Source organism: Chionomys nivalis, chromosome 24, assembly GCF_950005125.1.
Source record: "Chionomys nivalis chromosome 24, mChiNiv1.1, whole genome shotgun sequence".
In the NCBI taxonomy this organism is placed as follows: Eukaryota; Metazoa; Chordata; class Mammalia; order Rodentia; family Cricetidae; genus Chionomys; species Chionomys nivalis.
This window is the reverse complement of record NC_080109.1, coordinates 2,452,165-2,464,643: the sequence shown is the minus strand read 5'-3', so window position 1 is coordinate 2,464,643 and position 12,479 is coordinate 2,452,165. Positions and strand designations below refer to the sequence as shown.

Below are 12,479 nucleotides of genomic sequence, written 5' to 3'. Positions count from 1 at the left end.
AGCACATCTACAGGAGCTCTACAGCTAAAGGTATTCTGAGACTGTGTGTTGAGGCAGTCTCCAGATGCAGCCCTGACTGGCCTGGAAGGCAGAACAATCCTCCTCGGGCTTTGGCGCCCTAAGTGCTAGAATTACATGCATGCTTGTTTGTTTTACATATGTGTATTATTTGTCAGAGTTAAGTGTTTTAGTAAGTCTTTTTTAATCTTTTGTATACTAAATTTTAAATTATATATAAAGACAAATAATGGAACCAATATTTTATTTCCAAATTGCATGTCCATTTTTGATGGTATTTTTCATGTTTGTATAAGAATGATAAATATGATAATGGGAATAACATATAAATGAAAAGCCTTGGAGACAGTTAGGGTAGAAATATTTAAAAATTACAAACCTTGTATGTGTTGAGACTCCATTTTCTAACAAGCTCTAATTTTTCCATTGCGGGATTTTTAATTTCATCTGCTAGAATAACTGCTCCACCTTTTGTGTGTGTTCTCTGGCCACCTGCATGATCATAACAAAAGACAAAAGCAAAATCCAGATAAACTCAGGGCATGAGAGAAAAAAAATGAAACCTAATGCCATTCACCTGAACGACATAATCATAAAAAAACCACAAAGGTTCCCACTGCATGAAGGAGCAGAGCCTCTAGAACCATGTTAGGATAATTTCCTAATCACTTACAACTATTTCTGTCCATTAAACAAACATGTGGTTTGTCTAAATTTAGGAAACAAATTCTGCTCCAAACTTACCTTAAAAAACAAAAACAGTGATTGGCTGGCTGGTCTGTGGGACGCTTACACTGTAAAGGGCCTCTATACCAGCGCCGGGCGCACGCTCAGATCCCTGGCACCACGGCTGGGTGTGGTGGTGCAGGTCAGTAACCCTAGCACAGATGGTGGGGAGGGGCTCAGCCGGCCTGGCTGATGTGATGAGCTTCAGGCTTAGCGAAAGACACTGAAGGGTGATGGTATAAGACAACCACGGCTGACCTTTGGACTACACATGCACATATATGTGCAGGCACACACACATACCCCAAGAATCAGGGTTTCTTCCAATAGCCAGATTGCTTTTAGTATAGCTTTACCATAGACCTAAGAATCAGAGCAATGCAAAGATAAAACGCTAATGCTATACAAAAAAATATGTGTGGTTTTCATGTTTTGATTTTGAAAGTGTCCCGTTATATGGCTCAGGTTAGCCCTGAACTCTTTAGCCTCAACCTTCCCAATGCTGAGATTACAGGCAAGTACTAATAATCCAGCCTATTTTCAGTATTTTGTTGCAATCACAAACTATCTGTATGCTGAGGCTGGCAAGAATACACCACCTTCCCACGTGACCCACTCTCAATAACAATATGACTGTCAAAGTTCCCTTCCTGCTGGCAGAGGGCAGAGCTGCAAAGCCGAGAGGTTAGAATCAAGTAAGTGGACCTATACCAACCGGAGAAAAGAGAGAATGAATTAAAACAAATTACATTTTATTTTTTCAACCTTTAAAAATCATTAAATTTCAGGTCTGAGACGCAAACTCATTGCTTTGAAAAGACAGGCGGCAGCTAGAAAAACGATTTCTGTTAGCGTTAGAGAAAGCGGCAGCGGCAGCCATAACAGCCAGAAGAGCACACGCCTAGAAACACAGGGCAAGCAATTACGAACGGAGTTAGGCTGGCTGTAGCAGGAGAGGCCCTTCAGTCTGATCAGGGAATACCTGCAGAGACAGTTAGGTCACCTCCTTGTTGAGCCAGCTGACCAGCTGCAACCCGGCTGGGAGACAGAACGGACGGCAAAGGTGGCGCTGAGGAACCTGGAAAGGGCAGACATTAAACTGTAAAGTCCACTTCCTCCTCCACATGTGAGACATCTACTGACACAGAGATCGACTGACAATCCCTTTAACACGGTGGAACACTGTGGTTAAGATTATAATTAATATGCCTGCTCTCCTGTGGGAAAAGAGATGCTTCATGTTTGCAAAGCAAGTGCTCTCACTGAGGCTTCTCTCCAGCTCTAGTCGAGAATATTTCAAAGCCTATAATAAAATATTATTTCAATTACAATCTTCCCAGGTTTTCTGGATAAAATTTATATCAAATTCATTTATGACAGGAATGACTCAATATCTACTTTATATATAATTAGCAAGAAATGTACATATCCCATACACACATAAACAAGACAGCCTTCAGTTGTAATAGTATAAAAATTTGCTTACATTGAATTCAAGTATATGTCAGACCTAAAGAGACTACCACTACTGTTTAAAGTAGAGATATATGTCTCTTTGAAGCTATTAAATTACAAAACTTAAAACTAGACTGGCTGAGCTGGGCGGTGGTGACACACGCTTTTAATCCCAGCACTCGGGAGGCAGAGGCAGGTAGATCTCTGTGAGTTCAAGGCCAGCCTGGTCTACAAGAGCTAGTTCCAGGACAGGCTCCAAGGCTAAAAAAAGCAAATAAACAAACAAAAAACCTAGACTGGCTGATAGACATCAATTAGTCTGAACAGTCACAATAAAGTTTACAAAGAATGAGGTTCAGGAGGTCAAACAGCTTCGTATGGGGAAGTTCACAATCCACACAACAGGATCTCCACTATCAAATTAAATACTCTGTCACATGGAAGACATTTCAACAGGCTGTCCAGCCTAAGAGCCACGTTACACAAAGACCATCTCTACTGTCTAAGGAAGCAGCAAACACAAGGAACCAACGACCAGAGCTCCGTGTCTGCCGACCTGGGGAACAGAGTCTGCTGTTCTATTATTACAGCTCATTAATCGCTCAGAGAAATGACGTCACAACACAGGACGTGTGTATAACGTGTGTAGCAAGTGGTACAGCTTCCACACTAAATGGCAAACGGGGTGGGACTTCAGTTGTCTGCCTTGCCTTCAGAGGTGCCTACCATTTTCCGGACTTTCAGAACTGCAAGCCTTTAGATTTGTGGCTTAAATTAGCCCTCCCAACTAAACTTAGCTACCAAAGGTGCTCACTAATTCCCACAAAATACTCTTAAGAACCCAAAATCATAAGGCTGGACATGGAGGTACACACCTCTATTCCTAGGACCCATGAGAGGTGCCTGATGCAGGATTGTCATTTTGGGCCACCCTGAACTACACCTGACTGTAAGACCTTCTCTCCCAAAAGAAAAAACAGAACATAAAACTTTGTTGCTTTCTTTCTTAGTAGTTGCTGTCTTTTAAGCTACAGCTGTCCTAGTCAGCAATTTTAACTCCGCAGAACCAGCAGCACTGCAGGAGCTGCAAGCAGCCTGAAGAAAGTCTGTTCCCTGGGACATAGACTCTTTCAAAGCTACTTATCTAGATCTCTGTCCCTCTGAAGAGCTCAGGATTCAAAGGCGGAGGTGGAATCCTGTTCCCCAGAGAGGCTGAGTAGCAAGCAGCTCACCTAGCCCTCCTTCTTCCATTTCCCGAGAAATCCTCCTGTTTTTTTCTCACCCCTCATAATAAACCCTTCTCCCCCAGGCTCCTCCCTACAACTTCCAGTCAGCTAACTGCTGACTCAGCCTCCCAACCACAGGCGAAATTTTCTTAATCAAACACATCTTTGCATCATTAAACAAATGTTCCAGAGCATAAACAAAAGCAATACCCCTTAAAATGATACTCTACAACAAAACCTAAAGATCTTGCTAACTGACTAAGTTTGGTGGAATTAGCCAAGTTCCTCTCAACAGAAATCCTGGCAGATGCAATTATAAAAACAACTCGGGGACCAAGCATCCGTCCTTGTTAGGAGCTAGGGTTTACTTTTGACTGTGTTGTTACTGATCCTGCCACATTTTTGTTGTTGACCAGGTATAATTTTTAAACTTTAGGAACAAGTAGAAAAGTATATTATTAATTATGTAATAACTAGTCAGCCTTGCGTCCAGAGAGCTAACAATGACCTAATACCTCTAAGCTTCCCCTAAGACTCATGTCATTCATTCCAGTGCTCATTCCTACACACGTCTTAAGACAGTGCCCTTAAGACAACGGTGTCTCCAGTAAGTACACAGTTAAGTACACAGAATTCTCTCATGAACACACTGATCTGATCAATAATGCATTGTAGGTTAAAACAAGCTTTATAAACTCAGTTCAAAGAGAGGAACTACTCCCACCAGCACAAAACATACTTTCATTCCAATTTGAGTATTAGAGAGTATTTACAAGCAAATGAAACTGACTGGCTTTTTAATGTTCGTGTATTGCAGATTACAATGGCCATTTCAGTCCAATTACTCTACAACCCTGTTACTTACAGGGGAAAAGATTAAATCAAATGTCACACAAATAATTTCATTAAAAATAATGAAACTATCTACACAACTCATTGGTTTGTGATGAGACTGAACAGAGCCATGGTATCTGGCAGAGACAGAGTCTGGAGTGAGGGCTGCAGTAGCCGTCTGTAAACAGTCAGGGGCTGTTATCTGAGTCGCTCTTCCTGAAGGACTCTCAGAGCCTTTGCCCGGCTTGGTCTCTAGGCAAACCTGGCAAACTAGGAGGTCTCATGTGGCTGAGAACTGTTTAGTGGTGGCTTAGTGCATAGAAACTGACTTGCTAAAAGAAAGGCTTCTGCAAAGCGACCGTTCAGTTCACTGGAGCTGATCCACCTGCTGCTATTGCTAACCCATGACACACCCCAAAGTGTCTCTCCTCGACAGATCAGACCCATGTAGCCAGAACGCCATGTTGACATTAACATTTGAAATTGGGGCTGGGATGTAGCCTAATGGTAGAGCATGTGACTCATATGTACAGGGTCCTGAGATCAACTCCCAGTACCACAAAAATAAGTATCCATTGATCAAAAATTGGTGTCAAATTATGTAAAGTAAGTCAATAAGCAATCATAATTTTAGGCATTTAGTCAACCCTTTCAGATGACAGTTTGCAGGTGTTAGTTCTCTTGTTCTATGATGTGGGTCTCAAAAACAGGTACTTAGGGTGTCAGGCTTGGTGGCAAGTGTCTTTACCTGCGGAGGCATTTTCATTAGCCCCAAACTACTTTTTAATAAACATGTCTTGATTTTTGCTTTCAAGAGTTTTACAGATATACACTGTTAAAATACTGACATAGCTCAGGAGGCAGAGGCAGGAGGATCTCTGTGAGCTTGAGGCAAGCCTGGTCAACAGAACGACAGGACAGCCAGGGTTACATAGAGAAATCCCGTCTGGTCTTGAAAAACCAAAAACTAGGGGAAAGAAAAAGAAAGACTAGCACATTTGCTTCTGTTTTTATAAAGGAGGGGAAGTTGGGACAAGTGAGGATAGGAGTAAGGGGAGAAGATGATCAAAACGTATTGTATGCATGTATGAAATGCCAAAGAATTAATGGAAGTATTACACTAAAAACCAATGAAAAGGTTACAGGCAAGTCAAGAACAAAAGATTTTCCCTTTGCATTAGAGACATATCTGCATATTCATGTGAACACACACATACTTCTCAGACTGTGTGCAGGAAAGAGTCAGGGCAGGTCTAACTGTCTGTCCTTAAAAAGACTGTTTACAAGCCTGGCCTTTGTCCAGATGTTGAGAAAATGACTTTAAAAAGCTCTTTCCAGATGGCCCCGCCGAAACTGTTCACACAAACAGTGTGGTTAAGGTTGAGTGTCTACAGACTTCTGTTAAGTCTAGAATACTGAAGGTGCTCACAGGAAGCCTGTGTGTGGAGTCCTAACAAAAGCCCAGTATACTAAGTGCTCAATGAGCTTCCCCTAGCAGCCACACTTGGAGTCTGTTGCCACAACTCACAATGAAAGAGTTAACAGCTCCTGGGCATCGGCATTAGGAGACCCTTGAAGCTGCTGCCTTACTGAGCACTGGCTGCTGTCCCTGTAGTAAGCCATGGTGTGAGTGCTGGCTGAGACTGAACGTCAAGGTGATCTCACAATTTCCTATTTCTTTTGAAAGCTATAATCTGTATTTATATAAATCAATAGTTACAATCTCTGTGGTTACAAGCTAAAAGTATCTAAGTTAATCTCTTGAAATAATTTTACAGCTTGATTTAACAATATTTTAAAATTATTATTAAAAGTATTCCTTAAGCAGTAAGCTGTAGGGGCTGAAGGGGCTGAAGGGGGAGTGTGCGTGAGCTGTAGGCTGTGTCAAGTGTGTGAGCCACAGGCTGCATTCTGGAATGGTAGGCAGTAAAATTACACATGCTGGCATACTCATATAAAGACAGGGGAAATGATTCTTAAGTTATTTAAATTGAAGAGAAAAATGATTGTGTTTATGATCACTTTTCATCACAGAATTTTTTGTTTATTTTTTTGAGACAGGGTTTCTTTGTGTAACAGCCCTGACTGTCCTGAAATTCACTTTATAGACCAGGCTAGATTCAGAATGCACAGAGATCCGCCTGCCTCTGCCTCCTGAGTGCTGGGAATAAAGGCGTGCGCCACCCACCGCCCAATTCTTCATCACAGAATTAAAGAACTCAACTCTTGTCTTCTTTAACAGAACTGGCACTTTCTGAGCCTCCCCTCCTCCACTTCAGCCATCTCTACAATATGTGGCTCTTACCTTGGGACGCGCCTGCTTCATTAATCCCCTCTTTGGTGCTGTCAAAGCCATGAGATGTAATCTGAGTTTCTGAGAGTCCAAGTCCAGATGGTAATGAACGCTTCAAATCCTTAGTAACATTTGAATAAAAGAGAAAAAGAGCTTGGTAAAAGAGCTCATATCACATAGTATTTCAGAATTGTGTCTTTAACTATAATTTATGATATTTTTCTCTTTCTACAGATTATCCTTAAATTGATGGCATTCTGTGTTGATCAAAAACAGCAAGATTTGCTATTAGGTGGTACAATGTATGCCAAACACAACATACCTTTACACTGATCAGGTTAAGGTATCAGGACACGGAAGTTTGGAGAGATGGGAATGAGAGTGAGGCAGGATGCATCTCAGTCTAACAAAGACCCTTGTAGAGGAGGCAGGAAACTCTGGGCGGTCATTATCACATTACTGTCAAAGCAGGGAGGGCAGCAAGGAACCATCCAGGGCCAATGCAGTTAAAGTCTCCACTCAGAGATGGGGGAGCAGGAATTAGGAAAAGGCCAGACAAAATAGGAAGTTTAATCCCAATTAAAAGTGGGTTAAATAGTAGATGTGATTGGTGAAATAGTAGATAGATGTGGTGAAAGAACTACTTTAAGAATATTAATTTGGGACACATGTAAGGACAGCTTAAGACTTAGAAGTTGGGGGGTGGTGGTGGCACACACCTTTAATCCCAGCCCTCGGGAGGCAGAGACAGGCGGATCTCTTTGAGTTTGAGGCCAGGCTGGTCTACAGAGAGAGTTCCAGGACAGCCAAGGTTGTTACACAGAGAAACTCTATTTTCAACCACCCCCCCCAAAAGAAGTTAGAAGCTAAGGTCAAGACCAATCATAAACTAAAGTTTGAGAAGTAGAATCCCCTCCCCCAAAAGATGAAATTCAAGATTTAATTAAAGTAAAACGTGTGATGAAATTCTGTTACATGTTCAGTATCATAATAAGTGGAATAACTGTGTGTGGTATATACAGCCGGCATGAGCACAACACAAGACAGACAGGAGTGAGGTAAGTCAGTGTCAACACAGCTGATTTCCATAAGACAGGCGCAAGGTACGTCAGTGTCAACACAGCTGATTCCCAGCAACTCTACGCTGCTGCTGGAATAAAAACGTTTAGCACAGGTTAAGTGACACCTGTGGCAGCAACAGGGTTTGAGGACAGCACTCTGAACGCTTGAAGAGCTTTCTGAACTCCGAGATTCCGCTAGCCCTTAAATGTACCCACTAAGCTTTTCTTGCTCAAGGCACTGGCAACCCTCAGTTCATTTTCTCCAGTCTTTCCATTGTTATCAGTGTGGAACCTGGCAACAAACACAAGGTGGAAAAAATGTAATAAATAAGACTAAGTTTACCATCCTTACACTTCTGGGGAAAAGCATTTGCTCCAAATCTATTTTGAGAATGAAAACATTTCCCGAGGGTGGACTTCTAAGGAAGGTCTTCTCTGGAGACTAACCATGAACCCGTGCCTTTCTCTGCTTTGAGATTACTCCGGATAAAACTGATAAATGGCTGTGCCACTAGCGTCCTTAGTGTAACCCTAAGCATTTAAAGAAATACAAGATCTAAAATTTACTTTTATTATAGAGACAGGACCTTGCTATTCTACCTCATGCTGGTCTTGAACCTGCAACCCTTCTACTTCACCTCTGGAGTGCTGGGACGATACCCGTGTCACTACATCTGGCTTAGCATACATGGCTTGTAACTGAACACACAAGAATTGAAGCTATTCCCACCTCAGGATATCCCTGTTTTAATACTGCTTATGATTATCCTTTTATACTCTGCTAAGCCATTTTAATAACTGAAATATTAAAATTCTTTTTGTTGTTGTTTTGAGACAGGACTTCTCTGTGTAACAGCCCTGACTGTCCTGGAACTTGCTTTGTAGACCAGGCTGGCCTCTGCCTCCTGAGTGTTGAGATTAATGGTGTATGCCACTACTACCTGGCTAAAATTCATTTTTAAGATTTTCCCCAAGAACAGAAGACTAAGTATGCCTTGACTCCTACTGGTTTTATGGCATCCGCAGCTGTGTATAAACCTAAACCCTTCCCTTACTGTAGTGAGTATCTGCTTTACTTTTAGGCATCTCTGCTTAGTTTTGAAAAACCCTGTTCTACTTATTCAAGCTTAAATCTCGTAACTTTCTAGCTAGACCAGTTACTGAGTGATTTATCTCAGCACATTAAGTGGATGGAGCATGCCTGGGAACAGCTTCTTAATCCCACAGTCCTCAGCCTACGCATTTCAGCACACTAGTGTCTTCATTGGCATTACAACAAGGTGTGTCTCAAGTGATTTGTTACTAATAGTGACTAAAACAAAGACATCAACTTCTGTGTGAGGACTACTATAGTGAGGAGGGCCGAGGTGATCTCTCCAGACTGAGAACACAGGTGGGACCTCAGAAGGAAAACAAAAGTGTTTAGCACTTTGGTTGTCAGTAGAATCAGTTCTGATTCCAAGTGGATTCATTACTTTAAAAAACAAGAGCAATAATCAATTGGCTGCAATGGCTGCAACATTTGCTCTGAGGTCCACTCAGACAATCCTGAGCTGGGAACCTGGCTCAGTCACTTAATGACCACATGATCCCAGGCAGCTTCTCTAACTTGTTGAGTTTCTTTATTATAAAATGGAGATAACTGAGGGTTAATAATGCTTACCTCACAGACAACACACAAAGAGCACGTAGGACAATACCCTCTCGTATTAATTTATAAACAGAACTCTGTTGAGTGTTTGAAGTGGGATCAATAGAAGATTATATAAATTTTCATATGATTTAGGAGGAGTGATTATTACTTTAGGAATGACAAAGACAGGAGAAGACACCAAAGTCATTAGTGTATCTCCTTATCATCTCCACAAACATGGAATTATAAGCACTCATCCTTGACCTATCGTTAAGTAATACACTTAACAATGCCACCTTAATTATATTAGGGCATGCCTATACTTTAAAACTAACATACAATTAACTTCTAATATTCACCGACTCTACCTAAGACACCTACAAAGAGCTTCTAAGTCTGAGCTTGAAGTCCTAAAAAATGTGACCCTCAAGATGGGTGCGGTGCACATGCTTGTGAAACCCAGCTACCTGGGAGTCAGAAACAGGGCACACTTGAGTCCAGGAGCTGGGTGGCAGGAACACATCTCAGAGATAAGATAATAAATGAGAGTACAAATTTAAAACATAAGATGGTACTATATGTAGCAGAAACTGCCCATAAATACGAAAACATAGGCCAGTTGGTCCTTAAAGGCAGAGTTTGATTCATACTAAAAACAAGGCATGAATGAGAGCAAACAAAAGACGAGGCCAGAAGGCAGATCATGAATTTCAGTAAAAGTGACTTAATTCAGAGTGACAGGGATGCTGCCGTAAGCAGATGTGGAAACAAACAGAACAGGAAAGATGAAGTGGTCTTGCAGTCACTCAGGACTTCTGAAGATCCTCACAAGCCAGAAGCCTACATATTGCTAAGAGTACCACTCTACACAAGTGTAAGGGACTCAAGCTCCTGCCCCTTGTGTACCTGCTGCATATCAAATACAACGGTTTGATGTACACAAACTGACGCCCTCTTCCAAAGAGAAAGCAACAAACACCTTGTGTAGCAAGAGAAAAGTGTGGGTCTTCCGTCTGGTTCCCTACACCCCAGATTTGCAGTTAAAATCACTTCTGAGGCACATGTGGGGTCAGGCAGTGACAAACAAAAGAATGTAAGTGCCTCCCCTCCCTCTCCCCATCCTCCTCTCCCAGCACTGGGGACAGAAACCAGGCTCCTGCATCTGCGAGACCCTCTACATGTTCTAGGAATCCTTTCTTTATATTTCCCCTTACCCACACAATATAGGACTAAAATTTAAGGACTCAGAACTCACTTTTTTATTTATTATAATTTGTTTCGACATCCCTATTTAATTTGACACGAGCCACTTGCTTTATCCACTCCATTTCCACAGTTTCCCTTTTTCCATGGCTGTCACCTTGCATGGATCATAACAACTTTTTAGGCACATATCTTTCAGTGAAGATAAGCTCGCCTTAGGAAAAATATGAGGACTTAAAAAAATCTGAACATACTCAAATGTCACTGGTGCTTAATCTGAACTATCACCTTGATAGGATTTAGAGTTACCATAGAAATAAACCTCTGGGCATGTCTTCCAGGGGTTCCTAGATTTGTTCACTGAAGTGTGAAGACTCACAGGTAAGGCTGGTGACATCATTCTGTGCCTAGGGTCTCCACTGAACAAAAAGGGGCAATGAGCTGACCACCAGCGTCCATTGCTTCCGGCTTCCTGGCCGTAAGTGCAATGCAGGCAGCTGCCTCAAGACTCTGCTGCATGACTTCTCTGTGAGGACAGACAGTACCCCCAAACTGTGAGCCAAAACAAACGCTTTCCTCCTAAATGAAGTAACTAATAGGAGTGGTCTACAGACTATAGACGGGCACACTGGGACAGCTGACCTGACCTGAAAGATTAGCCACATGAATCATTTTCTTATAAGAAGAACACTGTGTAAATCCTTACGGAGAGATAGTACAGTAGAATGTGGGTATGAGGTGACGTCGTAAAGACTAAGCAGACATGAGAGCTGTCTCTGATTAAATACACTTCCAAGTGACGGAAACACCATCTACCTTACTACTGATGACCTCCAGCCTGACAATGTTAGTACTTCATGGTGGCCAAGGTGCCTTGGCTCAAAAAGCAGCAATCCTTCCAGAAGCTAAGCTCTTGCCATTACAGAAAAAAGCACAACAGTGGAACCGGAGTGGTGTAAAATCCTGAAAAGGAACTAGCAGCTTGTTGGTACAGAACAATTCAGGATGGAAGAGAGGAACAGATAACTTGTGAGATAATACTCAAAAGTCTGCGTGTGTTAACCTGTCTGTGGGGGGTGTTAAACTTCCTAAAGTAATACAATATAGTCCAGAGTGCACAGAATCTTCTAAAGTATCATCTTCACATAACTTGCCAGGTTTGTCGAATGCAAGGTCCTCGTATGCTACTGCATTTATCCCTGTGTCTTACAAAGTCTCTCTCAGAAATGAGTTCATTCACAACCAGCACTAAATCCCCACTTCACACTTTCGTGTTGCTGGCACTCAATTCAAGCCTTAAAATGGCTTGAGCTCCAACTCTACAGAAACTATAGTTCAATAGTGAAGTACTCAATACACTTAAAATGTTTTCATGAGCAAATATGACACTTTAAAAAACTTTAACAAGGTTCGTATGTATTTCAGCACCACCACATTCAGTTCAGACACATTTCTAAAATGGGAGTCTGGTTGAAGTAACCGGTTTTTACTTTGTTGTGGCGTCCTCTACCTTTTATGCCGTGTGAACTACCAATCCTGCGGTCCTCATACCCCTTCTGACTCTCGGCTGGTGGAATACTCCTCCCCCTTCTCCATTTGTCTGGCTTATCTTTCCACTCTCAGTTTGATAAGTAATTTCTCGGGCAATATTTCCTCCAACCACATATCAGCATGCCTTATTTGACCAAGTCTATCATTTTTCAACATGTTACTAAAAAAACAACAACAAAAACTTCATATCCACACAGGTAAACACAGCCCACGCAGCACAACCAGCGTACACGATGCAGTCCATGGGAAGCACACGCTTCCCGCCACAGTCAGGTCTAGAAGCCTAACTTCTAGGCCAGCTCCAATAAAAGTATGCATTCATTCATAAACACTTACTGGCACCTCCATTACACAGCTAGTATTTTTTACTGACACCTCCATTACACAGCTAGTATTTTTTGAGTAAGGGTTCTTGCCCCTCACTGCAATCCACTCACACAGGCTTCCGGAGTGGCTATGTGATGCTAGCAACTCCATCT

At 42.0% G+C, this 12,479-nt stretch overlaps 1 protein-coding gene across 6 annotated transcripts in view; it reads right to left on the bottom strand.

Annotated features, from left to right (window-relative positions):
• Nucleotides 1-12,479, bottom strand: part of Arfip1 (ADP ribosylation factor interacting protein 1) — a 58,815-nt gene that overhangs the window by 26,782 nt on the left and 19,554 nt on the right. For 5 of the 6 annotated variants that reach the window (XM_057757104.1, XM_057757105.1, XM_057757107.1 and 2 more), the window contains 3 exons: nucleotides 6,565-6,673; nucleotides 1,727-1,822; nucleotides 398-510 (listed from right to left, as the gene is read on the bottom strand). In XM_057757104.1, the coding sequence (XP_057613087.1) occupies nucleotides 398-510; nucleotides 1,727-1,822; nucleotides 6,565-6,673 (318 nt within the window). The remainder of the gene's footprint in view (nucleotides 1-397; nucleotides 511-1,726; nucleotides 1,823-6,564; nucleotides 6,674-12,479) is intronic. The other variant, XM_057757109.1, reaches the window with a different exon arrangement.